Source organism: Mytilus californianus, unplaced genomic scaffold, assembly GCF_021869535.1.
Source record: "Mytilus californianus isolate M0D057914Y unplaced genomic scaffold, xbMytCali1.0.p SCAF_35, whole genome shotgun sequence".
NCBI lineage: Eukaryota > Metazoa > Mollusca > Bivalvia > Mytilida > Mytilidae > Mytilus > Mytilus californianus.
In genome coordinates, this window is record NW_026262685.1 from 369,583 (window position 1) to 382,746 (window position 13,164).

General features: G+C 31.9%; 1 protein-coding gene across 1 annotated transcript; it reads right to left on the reverse strand.

The window, feature by feature from the left end:
- Positions 1-1,553: 1,553 nt before the first annotated feature.
- LOC127736666 (solute carrier family 49 member 4-like) lies at positions 1,554-11,582 on the reverse strand. Its single transcript, XM_052247228.1, has 10 exons — positions 11,424-11,582; positions 10,926-10,989; positions 9,481-9,518; positions 8,893-8,943; positions 8,584-8,713; positions 6,961-7,069; positions 4,504-4,571; positions 3,819-3,937; positions 3,201-3,383; positions 1,554-1,792 (listed from the first exon to the last, which is right to left on the reverse strand). The coding sequence occupies exons 4-10, from the start codon at positions 8,900-8,902 to the stop codon at positions 1,674-1,676; spliced, it is 738 nt and encodes a 245-aa protein (XP_052103188.1). The 5' UTR covers positions 8,903-8,943; positions 9,481-9,518; positions 10,926-10,989; positions 11,424-11,582; the 3' UTR covers positions 1,554-1,673.
- Between the last annotated feature and the right edge of the window lie 1,582 nt (positions 11,583-13,164).

Genomic DNA, 13,164 nt, shown 5'->3' on the forward strand with positions numbered 1-13,164 from the left:
CCGGATAACTCCTCCTACTGTGAGCCATAGACCTATATGCTCCCATGCTCAACTTTGTGTATTTCAAACTATATACACTTTGCATCTGTGGGGCATCATTTGTTTCTCCCAGGCACAATAATATCTCAAAGAAAGTCCTACATTGACTTATAATACAGTTATAATACAGTCACTTCAGAGTGGAGTGCGGGGGCATCTTTTTGTCTAGTCTTTTAATAAAAATCCTACCAGATTTATCTTATTTAGAGGTTGGACTCTTTGATAGTACGAGCGTTAATCTTCTCTGTACATACGCAAAATATCTAGAATATTGCAATTTGGAAATGCGTTAAAAGTACGGTCAAAATTTTACAAATTAAAAAACGTGTTAGCTAAATTTCGTATACGTCCTTCCGTTTGTAGGATATATTTAATTTCAACCTCCTCATGAAAAACGAAACATATCTCAAACTTATTACATCTTTTGTATGCATCTCTTCATACACTTCCTATAAGTTTGCAAAAATACAAGGTACCTGATCAATCTACCGGTTCAATCAATCAATCAATCGGTTTTCAATCTACCGGACAGTATCAGTAGGTCAAAATAGCTGTTGCATCATTAAATTAAAAACAAATCATTGAATATAAGAATTAGATAGCAAAATCGATTTACACAATAAAAATGGTCAGTCGTGTTATGGAACACTTTCAACCCACAGGAACAAGTTACTGATCTGAAATGTTGAAGATTTCTTGAATATCAGGTACCTTTATTTACAACGCTAAAGACAAAATAAAATGTTTGGAACGCCAAAATATATCGTTTGAAAGCATAAAATTCAAAAGGGTCAAAACAAAAAACCCTAAGTCTTCCAAGATCTTCTGTCTGAAGAAGTTGTATACATAGTAAACAGTACAATAAATTTCATTAATTTACAGACAAACTATATTAGTTTCAAAACATTGACTAATGTGTGGATTGAACTCAAGATCTGAAACTGATAGTCTACCAGAACCGATCCAGTGCTAGTAACAAGACGCGACACATGTTTCGGAATAATATTCATCAAATTCGCTAGAGATAACAGGTATGAGCGCATATTTCTTTTTACAAAGCACTTTTTGTATCAAATCTTTTCATGGAACTTCGGTTAATTACATGTATAAAAAAGAGAACTAAAGATAGTATAACGTAAAAAGATGCCAATTTGGATGCACCAGATGCGCACTGAGACAAACACAGTATCTTAAAAGGTATTAAAGGATATGACGTAATCCTGAACGCTAAATACTGTGGTCCCCAAATTAAAAATAAACAAAGAAAAGCTTATTATAATCAAACAAAAACGAACTGAAACCTGACTTAGATCCAAAGTTGTGAAAATGGAGAAGTGATATGTCAAAAGTCTTGAATGATATTTATTTCGTTTGCGTTCGATCCCAATACCATTTGTTGGCTCTGAAAAGTCGTTAGGAAAATAGCGAAAAAGTAGAAAAGATCTCTATAAATTGTTGCGTCCATCCAATCAAAAGATATGCCTGAAAGCCTTTATAATTAGAAAGAATAAATGTATTTTATTACTACAATTTATTAGAATAAATATAAATATAACGTTATAATATTTGGTAAGCAATAAACCCGTAAATAATGAGACAGTAAAAGAGAGTACAAGATTCTATATGTCGCACTGTCAACTGTCTATTGTAATTTCGTCGACTTCTAAGCGATTGTATCGTTCTTTTAGAAAAGCTAGTACTGGTATACATGATACTATACAGCCCATCATACACCACGTGGCCCATTTTGTACCTAAAATTATATCAAAACAAAAATGTAATGCTCAATCAAATCTTGCAAGACTATCATTTAAGTGAGATGTTTGGTGAAGTTTTAACATTAAAGAAAGTCAAAAAAGTATTTACAAAAATATCGAACTACATTGTACAAGTTAAATTCAAAAATGGGGAAGTCCATTAGACCTGACAAAATCAAACGTTATAGACTGTATCAACCAACGGAACGAATGGAAAACAACTGTCATATTCCTGACTTTTACAGACAAATGAATTCGTTAGGATGGTTATATGTGGGAAATATCCGTTTGAACTAAAAAATTGATTCTTCTGATGTTTCAGTCTCGTTGAAATCTCGTTCGGGAATTATTTCCAAAACATGTCATACAAGTGGAAAATATTTATGAATTTAAAAAATATTATAATCAAACTAAATTCTGTGAAAAAATTGTGTACTTACAATAATTAGTTGTTGAGTAATAAAATCTTTATTTTTTAACCAATCCGGTCAGTATCATCAGCCAAAATGTTGAGAAAATGGGTGAGGGTACAAAGAAATGATTCATCAAAAATATGTACATCCCATATCAATTTTTTTTTTTAAATTCTTAGATATATATTTTTTCCATCATTTATAACAAAGAACTTGAAATGATATGCTTTTTGTTCTAAAAAAAAAGGAGAAAAATCCAAAATTTACCAAATTGACAACATGGTCAATTTGACACGAAAAAGCAACAAAATTTTATAAAGCTTTCTAGTTTTAATACCAATATATAGTTTTTTTAAGTTAAATTTATTCAGATTAGTCCACTTCATCTTTAATAAAAGTATAAAAAAAAGTTTAATTCTGAAACTGTGATTTTTTTTCATGATAATAGCCCAAAAATGGGTAAAATTTGATGAAAATGGGAAAATCATTAAAAATGGGGTACTTTCAAATGGCCGTAGCAAAATAAATGTGCACCACCATATGATTTTTTCTTCGTCAACCTCTTTCTAACAGTCATATAAACCAAAAAATCAGGTTAAGAAAAAAGGATTAATCCTAGAAATTTTTGGCTCCTCAGAGGTGTACATCCTTTTGTAAAAGTACAATGTACATCAATATGAGCACTCGTGTATGTAAACAGGCAATCTCAAGATTTTTTGGGAAATTTGAAATGCAACTAGAGCTTGAGGAACTACATAATTATGAATATAAAATGATGATGTATATATATTTTCATGTTTTTTTTTAGATATTGATAATTTAATATCTGGATAGCAGAAGTACAAATGTATAGAATACAAATAATATTGCTCAAAGGTTCACCAATTTTGAATTGAAAATATTATTACTTGGACATATGCCTTACGAATTTTTGAAGTTGGTTAAATACTTTTTTTTTTTTAATTATTTCATTAATCTCAAATTTACTTACCAATATTTGGTATCATTTGTATGACTAGGAATATAACTCCACCAACATTGCTACCGAGTGTCATCAGCAGGTTAGTGGTGCCCTCTGGAACCGGATATGCTGCTTCACACGCCATCTCAAAGAACAGTGGCAAGGTTGATGTCAGGAACATTGTTCCCATTATTATTGATGCATATAACATAACTATGGAGAAAAATGGTTATTTGAAAGTCAAAACGTGAAGCATGCATAAAAAAGGTTCCATACTATGTCATCATGGTTCTTAGCGTTAATCAATCAGAAAAATGTGTATGGCAATGTTAAATTCAAAGGTGATTGAAATTTTTGATGAAAATCTAATTGTGTCTTATTTACTTTATTGTTTAAATGGTGTTTTTTTTTTTATATATATTAATAAGATTATTCTCTTGATATAGTCAAATCCTTTACATTCGCTCAATTTAATGGAAGTTAGTCTTACTGGATACAAGAACAAAAGTTTCCGAATTGACTTGCATGTCTGTATATGGACGTTATCTTATCATGTTTGAAAGCACCAGCGCGATAAATATTTAAAAACGATTTATATTGTTAGCAACTGCGGACTCGGTTATCCATTTATTCATAATCCAAACTTACATGTAGAACTGTGAATAACACCTTCAACGAGGAATATAAACCATACAAAACACCCGGATGCACATATGTACAGAAATAACAACAATAATCTCATGTGTCGAGAAAATATATCAGAAAATCTGAAAAACATCAAAGAAAGAATTGTAGAATCATTTTTACGTGTTCAAACTACCTGGCAGCCTATATCAAATACAATAGTTATTCCTTAATATGTCACTAGTAAATGAGGGGCTCTTATCGCAAAAAACAATTACGACAATAATTTCATGATTGGTTGGTAGTTGCTTAACGTCCACTGGTAAATATTTAATGCATTTTCAATACGATCGACATTAATTGATCATAAGTTATATTGAAATGTTCATGACTTAAAAGAGTATTTTTTTCATAATTTCTTTTGTAAAAGTAACTTCCTGAGCACCCGAGTTCATCCACAGTATGTTTCTGTTTCGGTTTCCATTCCTCAACCCTTAAAGTTTTCTGTTTACCGTGTTTAGCCATGATGTTGTCTTCAACTTATAGTTTTTAATTGACTCCTTGGAATCTCCTCCCTCTTTTTTTACAAGAAACGTGACAATGACGCTAATAATAACATCACACAAATGTAAAAACAATAGTAACAATTTAAGAGATTAATGTTAATATTGAATGTTATTTGTTTTGTGTAATATGACTTTTTACTTACTTAGCAAAAACAAGTGATGCAAGACATCCTGCGATTAACGAATAAAATCCAAGCCACCCGGCTTCATCCTACAAAAGTTCAGTGTTTAATATTAGAGTTTTAAAATAATCCCAGCCACCAGGCACTGTTCTACAAAAGTTCAGTGCCATAAGAGTTATATAAATTCCAAGCCGCTCTGCTTTATCTTACAAAAGTCCAGTGCCTTTAAAGTTATATAAAATCAAAGTCACCATGCTCTGTCCTACAAAAGTTTAGTGCCATAAGAGTTATATAAAATCCAAGCCACCCATATCTGTCCTACAAAAGTTCAGTGTCTATGTATGTTGGCGTTTGTTTTTATAGCAGTTCAGTGTTTATGCTGTTCCGTTGTTTTCCTCTAATAGTTGATGTGTTTCCCTCGGTTTTGGTTTGTGACGCGGATTTGTTTCAGTTAAATCGATTTATGACTATTGAACAGCGGTATACTACTGTTGCCTTTATTCATTAGAGTTATATAAAATCCAAGCCATCCTGCTCTGTCCTACAAAAATTCAGTGCCTTTAGAGTTTTATAAAATCCAAGCCACCCTGCTCTGTCCTACAAAAGTTCAGTGCCATTAGAGTTATATAAAATCCAAGCCACTCTGCTCTGTCCTACAAAAGTTCAGTGCCTTTAGAGTTATATAAAATCCCAGCCACCCTGCTCTGTCCAACAAAAGTTCAGTGCCATAAGAGTTATATAAATTCCAAGCCGCTCTGCTTTATCCTACAAACGTTTAGTGCCTATAGAGTTATATAAAATCAAAGTCACTCTGCTCTGTCCTACAAAAGTTCAGTGCCATTCGAGTTTTATAAAATCCAAGCCACTCTGCTCTGTCCTACAAAAGTTCAGTGCCATTCGAGTTTTATAAATTCCAAACCGCCTTGCTCTATCCTACAAAAGTTCAGTGCCATTAGCGTTTTATAAAATCCAAGCCACCCTGCTCTGTTCTACAAAAGTTCAGTGCCATAAGAGTTATATATATTCCAAGCCGCTCTGCTTTATCCTACAAACGTTTAGTGCATATAGAGTTATATAAAATCAAAGTCACTCTGCTCTGTCCTACAAAAGTTCAGTGACATTCGAGTTTTATAAAATCCAAGCCACCCTGCTCTGTCCAACAAAAGTTCAGTGCCATTAGAGTTAAATAAATTCTAAGCCACCCTGCTCTGTCCTACAAAAGTTCAGTGCCTTTAGAGTTATATAAAATCCCAGCCACCCAGCTTGCCTACACAAGTTCAGCGTCATTAGAGTTATATAAATTCCAAGCCGCCTGCTCTTTCCTACAAAAGTTAAGTGCCATAAGAGTTTTATAAAAAACAAGCCACCCTGTTCTGTCCTACAAAAGTTCAGTGTCATTAGAGTTATGTAAAATCCAAGACACCTGCTCTGTCCTACAAAAGTTAAGTGCCATTAGAGTTACATAAAATCCAAGCCACCTGCTCTTTCTTACAAAAGTTCAGTGCCATTAGAGTTATATAAAATCCAAGCCGTCTGCTCTGTCCTACAAAAGTTCAGTGCCATTAGAGTTATATAAAATCCAAGCCACCTGCCCTGTCCTACAAAAGTTCAGTGCCATTAGCGTTTTATAAATTCCAAGCCACCCTGCTCTCCCCTTTACAAAAATTCAGTGTCATTAGAGTTATATTCAATCCAAGCCACTCTGCTCTGTCCTACAAAAGTTCAGTGCCATTAGCGTTTTATAAATTCCAAGCCACCCTGCTCTCCCCTTTACAAAAGTTCAGTGTCATTAGAGTTATATAAAATCCAAGCCGCCTGCTCTGTCCTACAAAAGTTCAGTGTTATTTGAGTTATATCAAACCCAAGCCACTCTGCTCTTGCCTATAGAAGTTAGTGTTATTTGAGTTATATGAAATCCAACCCACCCTGCACTGTCCTACAAAATTTCAGTATCGTCAGAGTTATATAAAATCTTATATAAAATCTTATTCACCCTGCTCTAGATCTGTCCTATACAAATTAAAGTTCAATGTCATTAAAGTTGTGTACCGACGTACATACTCGATTTTTTTTATTTAAGGAATGACTGTAATGTTTTTTCTGTCTATGAAGAATTAAAATCAAAAATGTGATGCACACTGAATATTACAGTTTTCGTTACTTTAACAAAGAATGGAAAAAAATATATAAAACGATAAAATTTACGTGAGTTGATTCTTTTATCATAGAAAAAGGTTGACAATGTTTTCAGATCAAATGGCCGTTGTATGAAATTCTAAATTTTTTATTTTTTTTAAAATGTGTGTTCAATGCATTGCGCCAAAAATACCATGTTGTACGAGTTAATAGATGTTCAAACTGAGCTTTTTACTCGAATACATAGCATAAAGTCTTTGGACTTTTTCGAGTTTGTGGTTCATCGATAAACATCTTTAACACCTTATTTAATGCTACTGATATATAATACTGTGTAGATACCTCTGAAATATTGTGTGGCTTTAAAATAACATCTAACACTCCTTGCCAACAACCAAATACACCTTGTGAAACTCCAAACGTCAGAAAAATCAACCAGAATTTTACATTTCTGGAAAATAAATGTCATAAATACATACTAGTATAAAACTGAGTACGGCCTCCTCTGAACGTGTGAAGGTCCTTGCAATGTACTAGTATTGGCTAAACTACACACATACAACATGCGTTATAGAAAGATTGACAAAGATCAAAGAATTTGTAAATTTTGTTCTTATAATTCAATTGAAGAATGTAATAATTTCAAAAAGCTAAATACAGAAACCAGATTTATTTTTGCTACATTCTTGTGAAAATGGAGAAATATACAACACTGTGGCTTTAATTTGTCATAAATGTTTTACAATAAGAAAACAACTACTATAGCTCCATATAATCATAAGCATTATCGTTATTGTTTTTTGTTTCTTGATTTTTGTTTGTATTTGTTTTTTACTTATGTCTATTTGTAATCATTATATGTAACTTGCCCTTTATGGGCTAATAATTGGTTTAATAAAATATTTGTTTTCGTATTCGTATTTGCACAACCCGTCAAATATCGTTTCTTTACCAGTAAAAACCATTTTCCAATCGGGATATCACATCTTCACGGTGATGCTGTTTTTAGAGTTCAAAAATTTAGATACGATCCATGTGATCATTTGAATACACTTTTTCTTAAAGATTATCAAATTTACACTATAGTAAGATCTTTGAATATTGTCTTTATTAGGACTGACACTGTTTTTGTTTTTAATAGCTTAAAACATAACTAAATATGTAAATATGGCACTCTTATGGTCCAACATCCTATCGATACTGTTTATAACGCCTACATGTTACTTGTTTTGAATTATCCCTGAAGTAAATGCGTGTACATTTACTCTTAGATTGGTATTGTGTTTCTTTTTGTTAGTTGATGTTGGCTTCATGTCGATCTGATGCGCTATTTTATGATAAACGGATTTCAGAACATATTGTGTCAAGCTCTATAAGTCGTTCAAAGTTTTAAAAAGTTGTGAAAAAAATCATACTGACAATCAAAAATCTGCCATGTTTCCATATTGGACATGCGCATGAACATGATTGTGAAGGTGTTAAACTTATGTTTAAGATCGTCAACCTCCCTTTTTAATCTGAAGCAGATACATTAAAAAACAAGAAAGCACTAAACTCGACAATAACGGAATAATAGACAAACTAGCAAGACTATTATTAACAAAATATGCAATATGTTTTGTTTACTACTTCAATACACTATCTAGATCACATGTTTGATCGATTGATTTGCCCAGTCGCAAATATTTCTTGCATATTCAGGACGATCAGATAACTTATTTTCTAGAATTTAAAGTAATTACGAGACTATGAAATTAATTATATCATTCATATATATTAAAGTAGGCAAAAGACTTATTATACCAATTTTGTTCGCACGAAACATGAATTTTTAATACCCTTCATCTGGTACACATGGGGCAAAAGGTTTGGTAAGCCAAATAGAAAATATTTTAAGAATTGCATAATCTGTAAAGTGGATTATAATCTAGAAATTGAAACAATTGACCATTTCTGACAACCTACCTTATAAGAACTTTAATACCAGAACTAAAATCTAAACGTCCCACTGACGCTGATAGTGTGGGTGGTAGTTTCGGCTTTGCCGGGTAGTATACTAACATCAAGAAAAAAGCAGCACCGACAAAGCAAAGATCTGTAAAAAAAAACACGAAAACAAGATAATAAGGCAAAACTCTGCAAAACTCTTTAATCGACTGTTATGAAATTTGTATACAAAGTTATATTCGAATGAAATAAAAGGTAATATAATTTATTTTTTCAATCTAATTTTATTTTCATTGTTTTGTTTAGAATTAAGTTTCTTATACTTACAGTAAATCATGTAACTATGGATATCTTTACGTTCAGCTGTTATCACTGTTTCTATAATGATAAGTATATTGTAAAAAGAATAGAAAGTTTTTTTAAACAAAACTTTCAGAACTTAGCAGATATTTGACAACCTAAATGTAGAACGTTTCTTAAAATTTTCACTACTAAAGTTATTGAATCATAAAAAGTGATGGAATTTTCTAAAGTGTTAATTGTATACAAAATATACTACACGATAGCAAAGTATGTTTAAAGGTTGGGATAATTATTTGATCATGACTATGAGATTGAATAATGTTGATTCTTCAATTTTAGCTCGTTGTTCAAAATACTCTCACCAATAGATTATATTTCCGATGGGAATCTAAAAACAGTGAAAATTTCGTGATTCACTTTATAAAAGAGGAACTCATTTGAAACCATATCGACCGAAACAATTATTTTTTAATTCCCAGGTTATTTTACGAATAAAATGTATAAAAACGCGACGAAGTTCGACTAAAGGTACGGTAAAACATTTTCACAAATTTTCAGAAAAAGAATAACTTATTGTAATTAGAAGGCAAAAAGGTAAGTAACAAAACTTACGATTGGTGCAGTTGTGTATGATGTTTCCAATGAAAATACTGCAAACATAATTAAAGCAAATATTTTTTATTTATTTGACTTAAATATATGAGATATTATCTTACCTCCTATAGATTTCTGGGGATATGATTGGTTAAAGGACTACACGTGGTGACTACATATATTTGATATAGGGTGTCCTAAAAAATATGGGGTTAGTTACCATATTAGGTTAGTTACCATATGGGGTTAGTAAGGAGTCACTTCCATTTCAAAACAAAAAAGAAATCTGAAAGGTTTCAACAGACGAAGAAATTGAAAATGAACGATTGAAATAAATTCATAAAACAAATTTAAAGCTAACAAGTTGTTATTGTTTGCATTTGTTTTTGTATAGACCAATTGAAGTATGTTCTTAATACTAAGTATTGAAGACTTAATCACTTTGATAGGACGCTAGTCTAAATACCACATGTGAAAGATAGTCGGTAAGATAAATTCGTTACACGGTGTGCTAGTGACCTAATACTATGGGGTCAGTAAATTCCATATGTGGATTCGAGCTTCGCTCTCACCCCATATGGAATTTACTGACCCCATATATATCGTATTAAGTCACTAACACACCATGTAACTAATAAGATAAGATAATGATTATTTTGTTAAAGTGTCACACATATATATATATATATATGTGAAAAAACAACCCATATATATATATATATATGAAACAACAACCCAAAAGGAACAAAAGGAACACTTTATCTTAATAAATGATAACTTTTCTTACAGTCAAAGTTGGATCTTTTTGGATATACCGATGCTTAATCATAAATCATAAATCCGATATCAAATGAGAATAAAGCTGGACGGAAATAAGAAGTTGCAATGTGTAAAGCTTTGCTATTATGTGAATATAATATGACACTACATCAGTATAATATAAATGTATTAACGTTCCCTGAATCTACAGCTTTTCATCCTGCATTATTTAGCAATGAACACATCATACAGTTGTTGTCGTTGGTCGTTGTCTGTTTAATTTTTGTTCATTCATTGTTGCAAGGAATTGTATATTTAAATATACAATTCCTTGATTGTTGTAAAATTAATCATGCCGTTTTATCTGATCGATTTCAAATGTTGTCATACAGCTGTCTTCTATAGCCTACTATTATACATTAAGGGTTTTGTTTATTGTTGAAGGCCGAATGCTGAAGCGTTTTTTGTTCACATCCGTATCTGTAGGACTTAATGGACCATAGTTGTCTCTTTGACTCATACCACACATTCTCGTGTTAAAAAAAAATCTGATAAAATTGTTGAAATATATAAACTCTTTATTGACGTCTACTGAATATAAGTTAAAAAATTTCGGTTTCATATTTTAAGATTAAAAATGATAATAATCATAGTGACCAGAGGGAAATATATAGAAGAAACAGAAATATAATAGACACACGCACCTGCTTCTCTTATGTACTGTCTTGTTGTCATGACAATTACCTCTAAATGGAACGAAATAAGGCCCTACAATAGTATTTAAGCTTTTATATTATAGATATTATTTGGACATGAACATATTTGGATAAAATCATTTAACATGTAGACCTTTTCAGTCCTTTGACAGTTTATAGTATTTTATAGTATATATTATTCGACGTTCATTATCATACGTGACTGTTCCCACAAACTGAGTATAGTATACAAATCATATATTTTATCAAATATACACAAGACAAGGAAATGAAAGTGTTTCGTGATTCAATTAACACAACGCGTACTGTAAAACAGTTTCCATAAAACTGTAAGGACATAGATAATTCATAAATGACTTTCCTATTGCTATTGCACTTTTAAATATCCAAGCTGTTATTAATTTCAACCTATCTATATCATCTACAGGCAACATAACGTTGCAACACAATAAATAAATCAATATATAAAGATATAGATCCATTTACCCAGTATGAATGCTAGACCAGGTCCTAAACTACTTAATACTGAATTAAGTGCTGTGGCAGTAGTTCTTTCGTCAGCAGGAAACCATAAGGCTGACAGAACAGGTGGAGCACCAAAGGCTACTGGTCCACCTAAACCATTCAGTAACTGACCAATGTTACTTGTCCTGAAAAATGACAATAAGCTCTAAATTAATTTGATTCATTTGAAATGCTTTTGCATTATAAGCATAATAATGCTACACTTGTAATGATTAATGGGCGTATAAGGTCAGCAACCCTATCAACAAAATGAAGCCAACCGAAATGTCAAAATGTCAATAAAGATTGGAAAATGTATGTATCATATACAATTTCTATAGATTTACAATGCTTTTATGGAAAGATGTATATTTCATGATTAATTGACTATTGCTTGTTTCCTTTGACGCAAGTATTTTGTTCGTATTCAGGAGAATATTCTATGTATCTGCATAGTAAAATATTTTAAATGAGGTGGATTTTGATTTTTCCCACATGTCCACTGTGGCATGGGCACAGAGGTGGCAAAACTTCTACATTATGAAAATAAGGAGATGTGGTATGACTGCCAATGAGACAACTATCCACCAAAGTTCAAATGAAGTGGATGTAAGCAATTATAGGCAACCGTACGGTCTTCAACAATGAGAAAAACCCATACCGTATAGTCGGCTATAAAAGTCCCCAACATGAAAAAATATGAAACTATTTAATTGAAAAAACTAACGACATAATTTATTACAAAACAATTAACGAAAAACAAATATGACAGACATGAACCAACGACAACCACTGAACTACAGGCTCCTGTCCACTATATCAAATTTATGAAGATTATATACCGTTTCTTTTTTATCAAGTGACCTATAATTACCATCCATTTGAAGATATCAAAATATGTACTCAACATTTCTATGCGAAAAAAGTTAAAAAAAAAAGTTTATTGTATATTGGTTTGCTGCCAACCATTGCAAACAAATCAAAGACATAAGTATCTTTCCTTATCATCCACGCCGTTGTATAAAAGTACTATAAACTATTATGTATAATTACCACGTGACGTATGATGGATCTGTTGTAAGACATCGTACAACAGCACCTAAAAGTACCAGGAATGTAGCTACTAAAGATGCAACTCGGATACCTGAAAAAGAGTCAAATATAATATATTCATCTCCACTTGTTAAATGTTTTATGTGTTGTTTGTGACAGGACAGCAATTACAAATAAATCCACCACACCTACGGTACTGGAACCATCATTTAGCTAAATAAAATTACTGAAGTAAAACCTGCATATACTGTTATTCCTATCAATAACTTGAGAATGACCAAATTACATAGGACACAAATAATATGTTACAATTGTATATAGTTTATATATGCAGTAATCATTTGAAATAACACCAGTATATATCATATCAATATTTACCTTTCTTTTCTATCAGCCAAATAAATGGGAGGGTTGACAGAATCGATGAAATAGGTCCCCATGCCGTAAGCAATGCTATATCTGAATCTTTCCAACCGAATGCGTCCTCAGTTGTAGCTGAAATGGGTCCATAAATGTTCCATGATCCACCTTGAGACATAGCACATAGAGAGAATACGACAAGAACATACCAACGACGTTTGTAAACTTTGGTTCTCGGTAGCGCCTCGTCTGTGTTTATTACAACATTCTGATTGCATTTGTCGTCAATAACAGAAACTGTTTCTGTGTA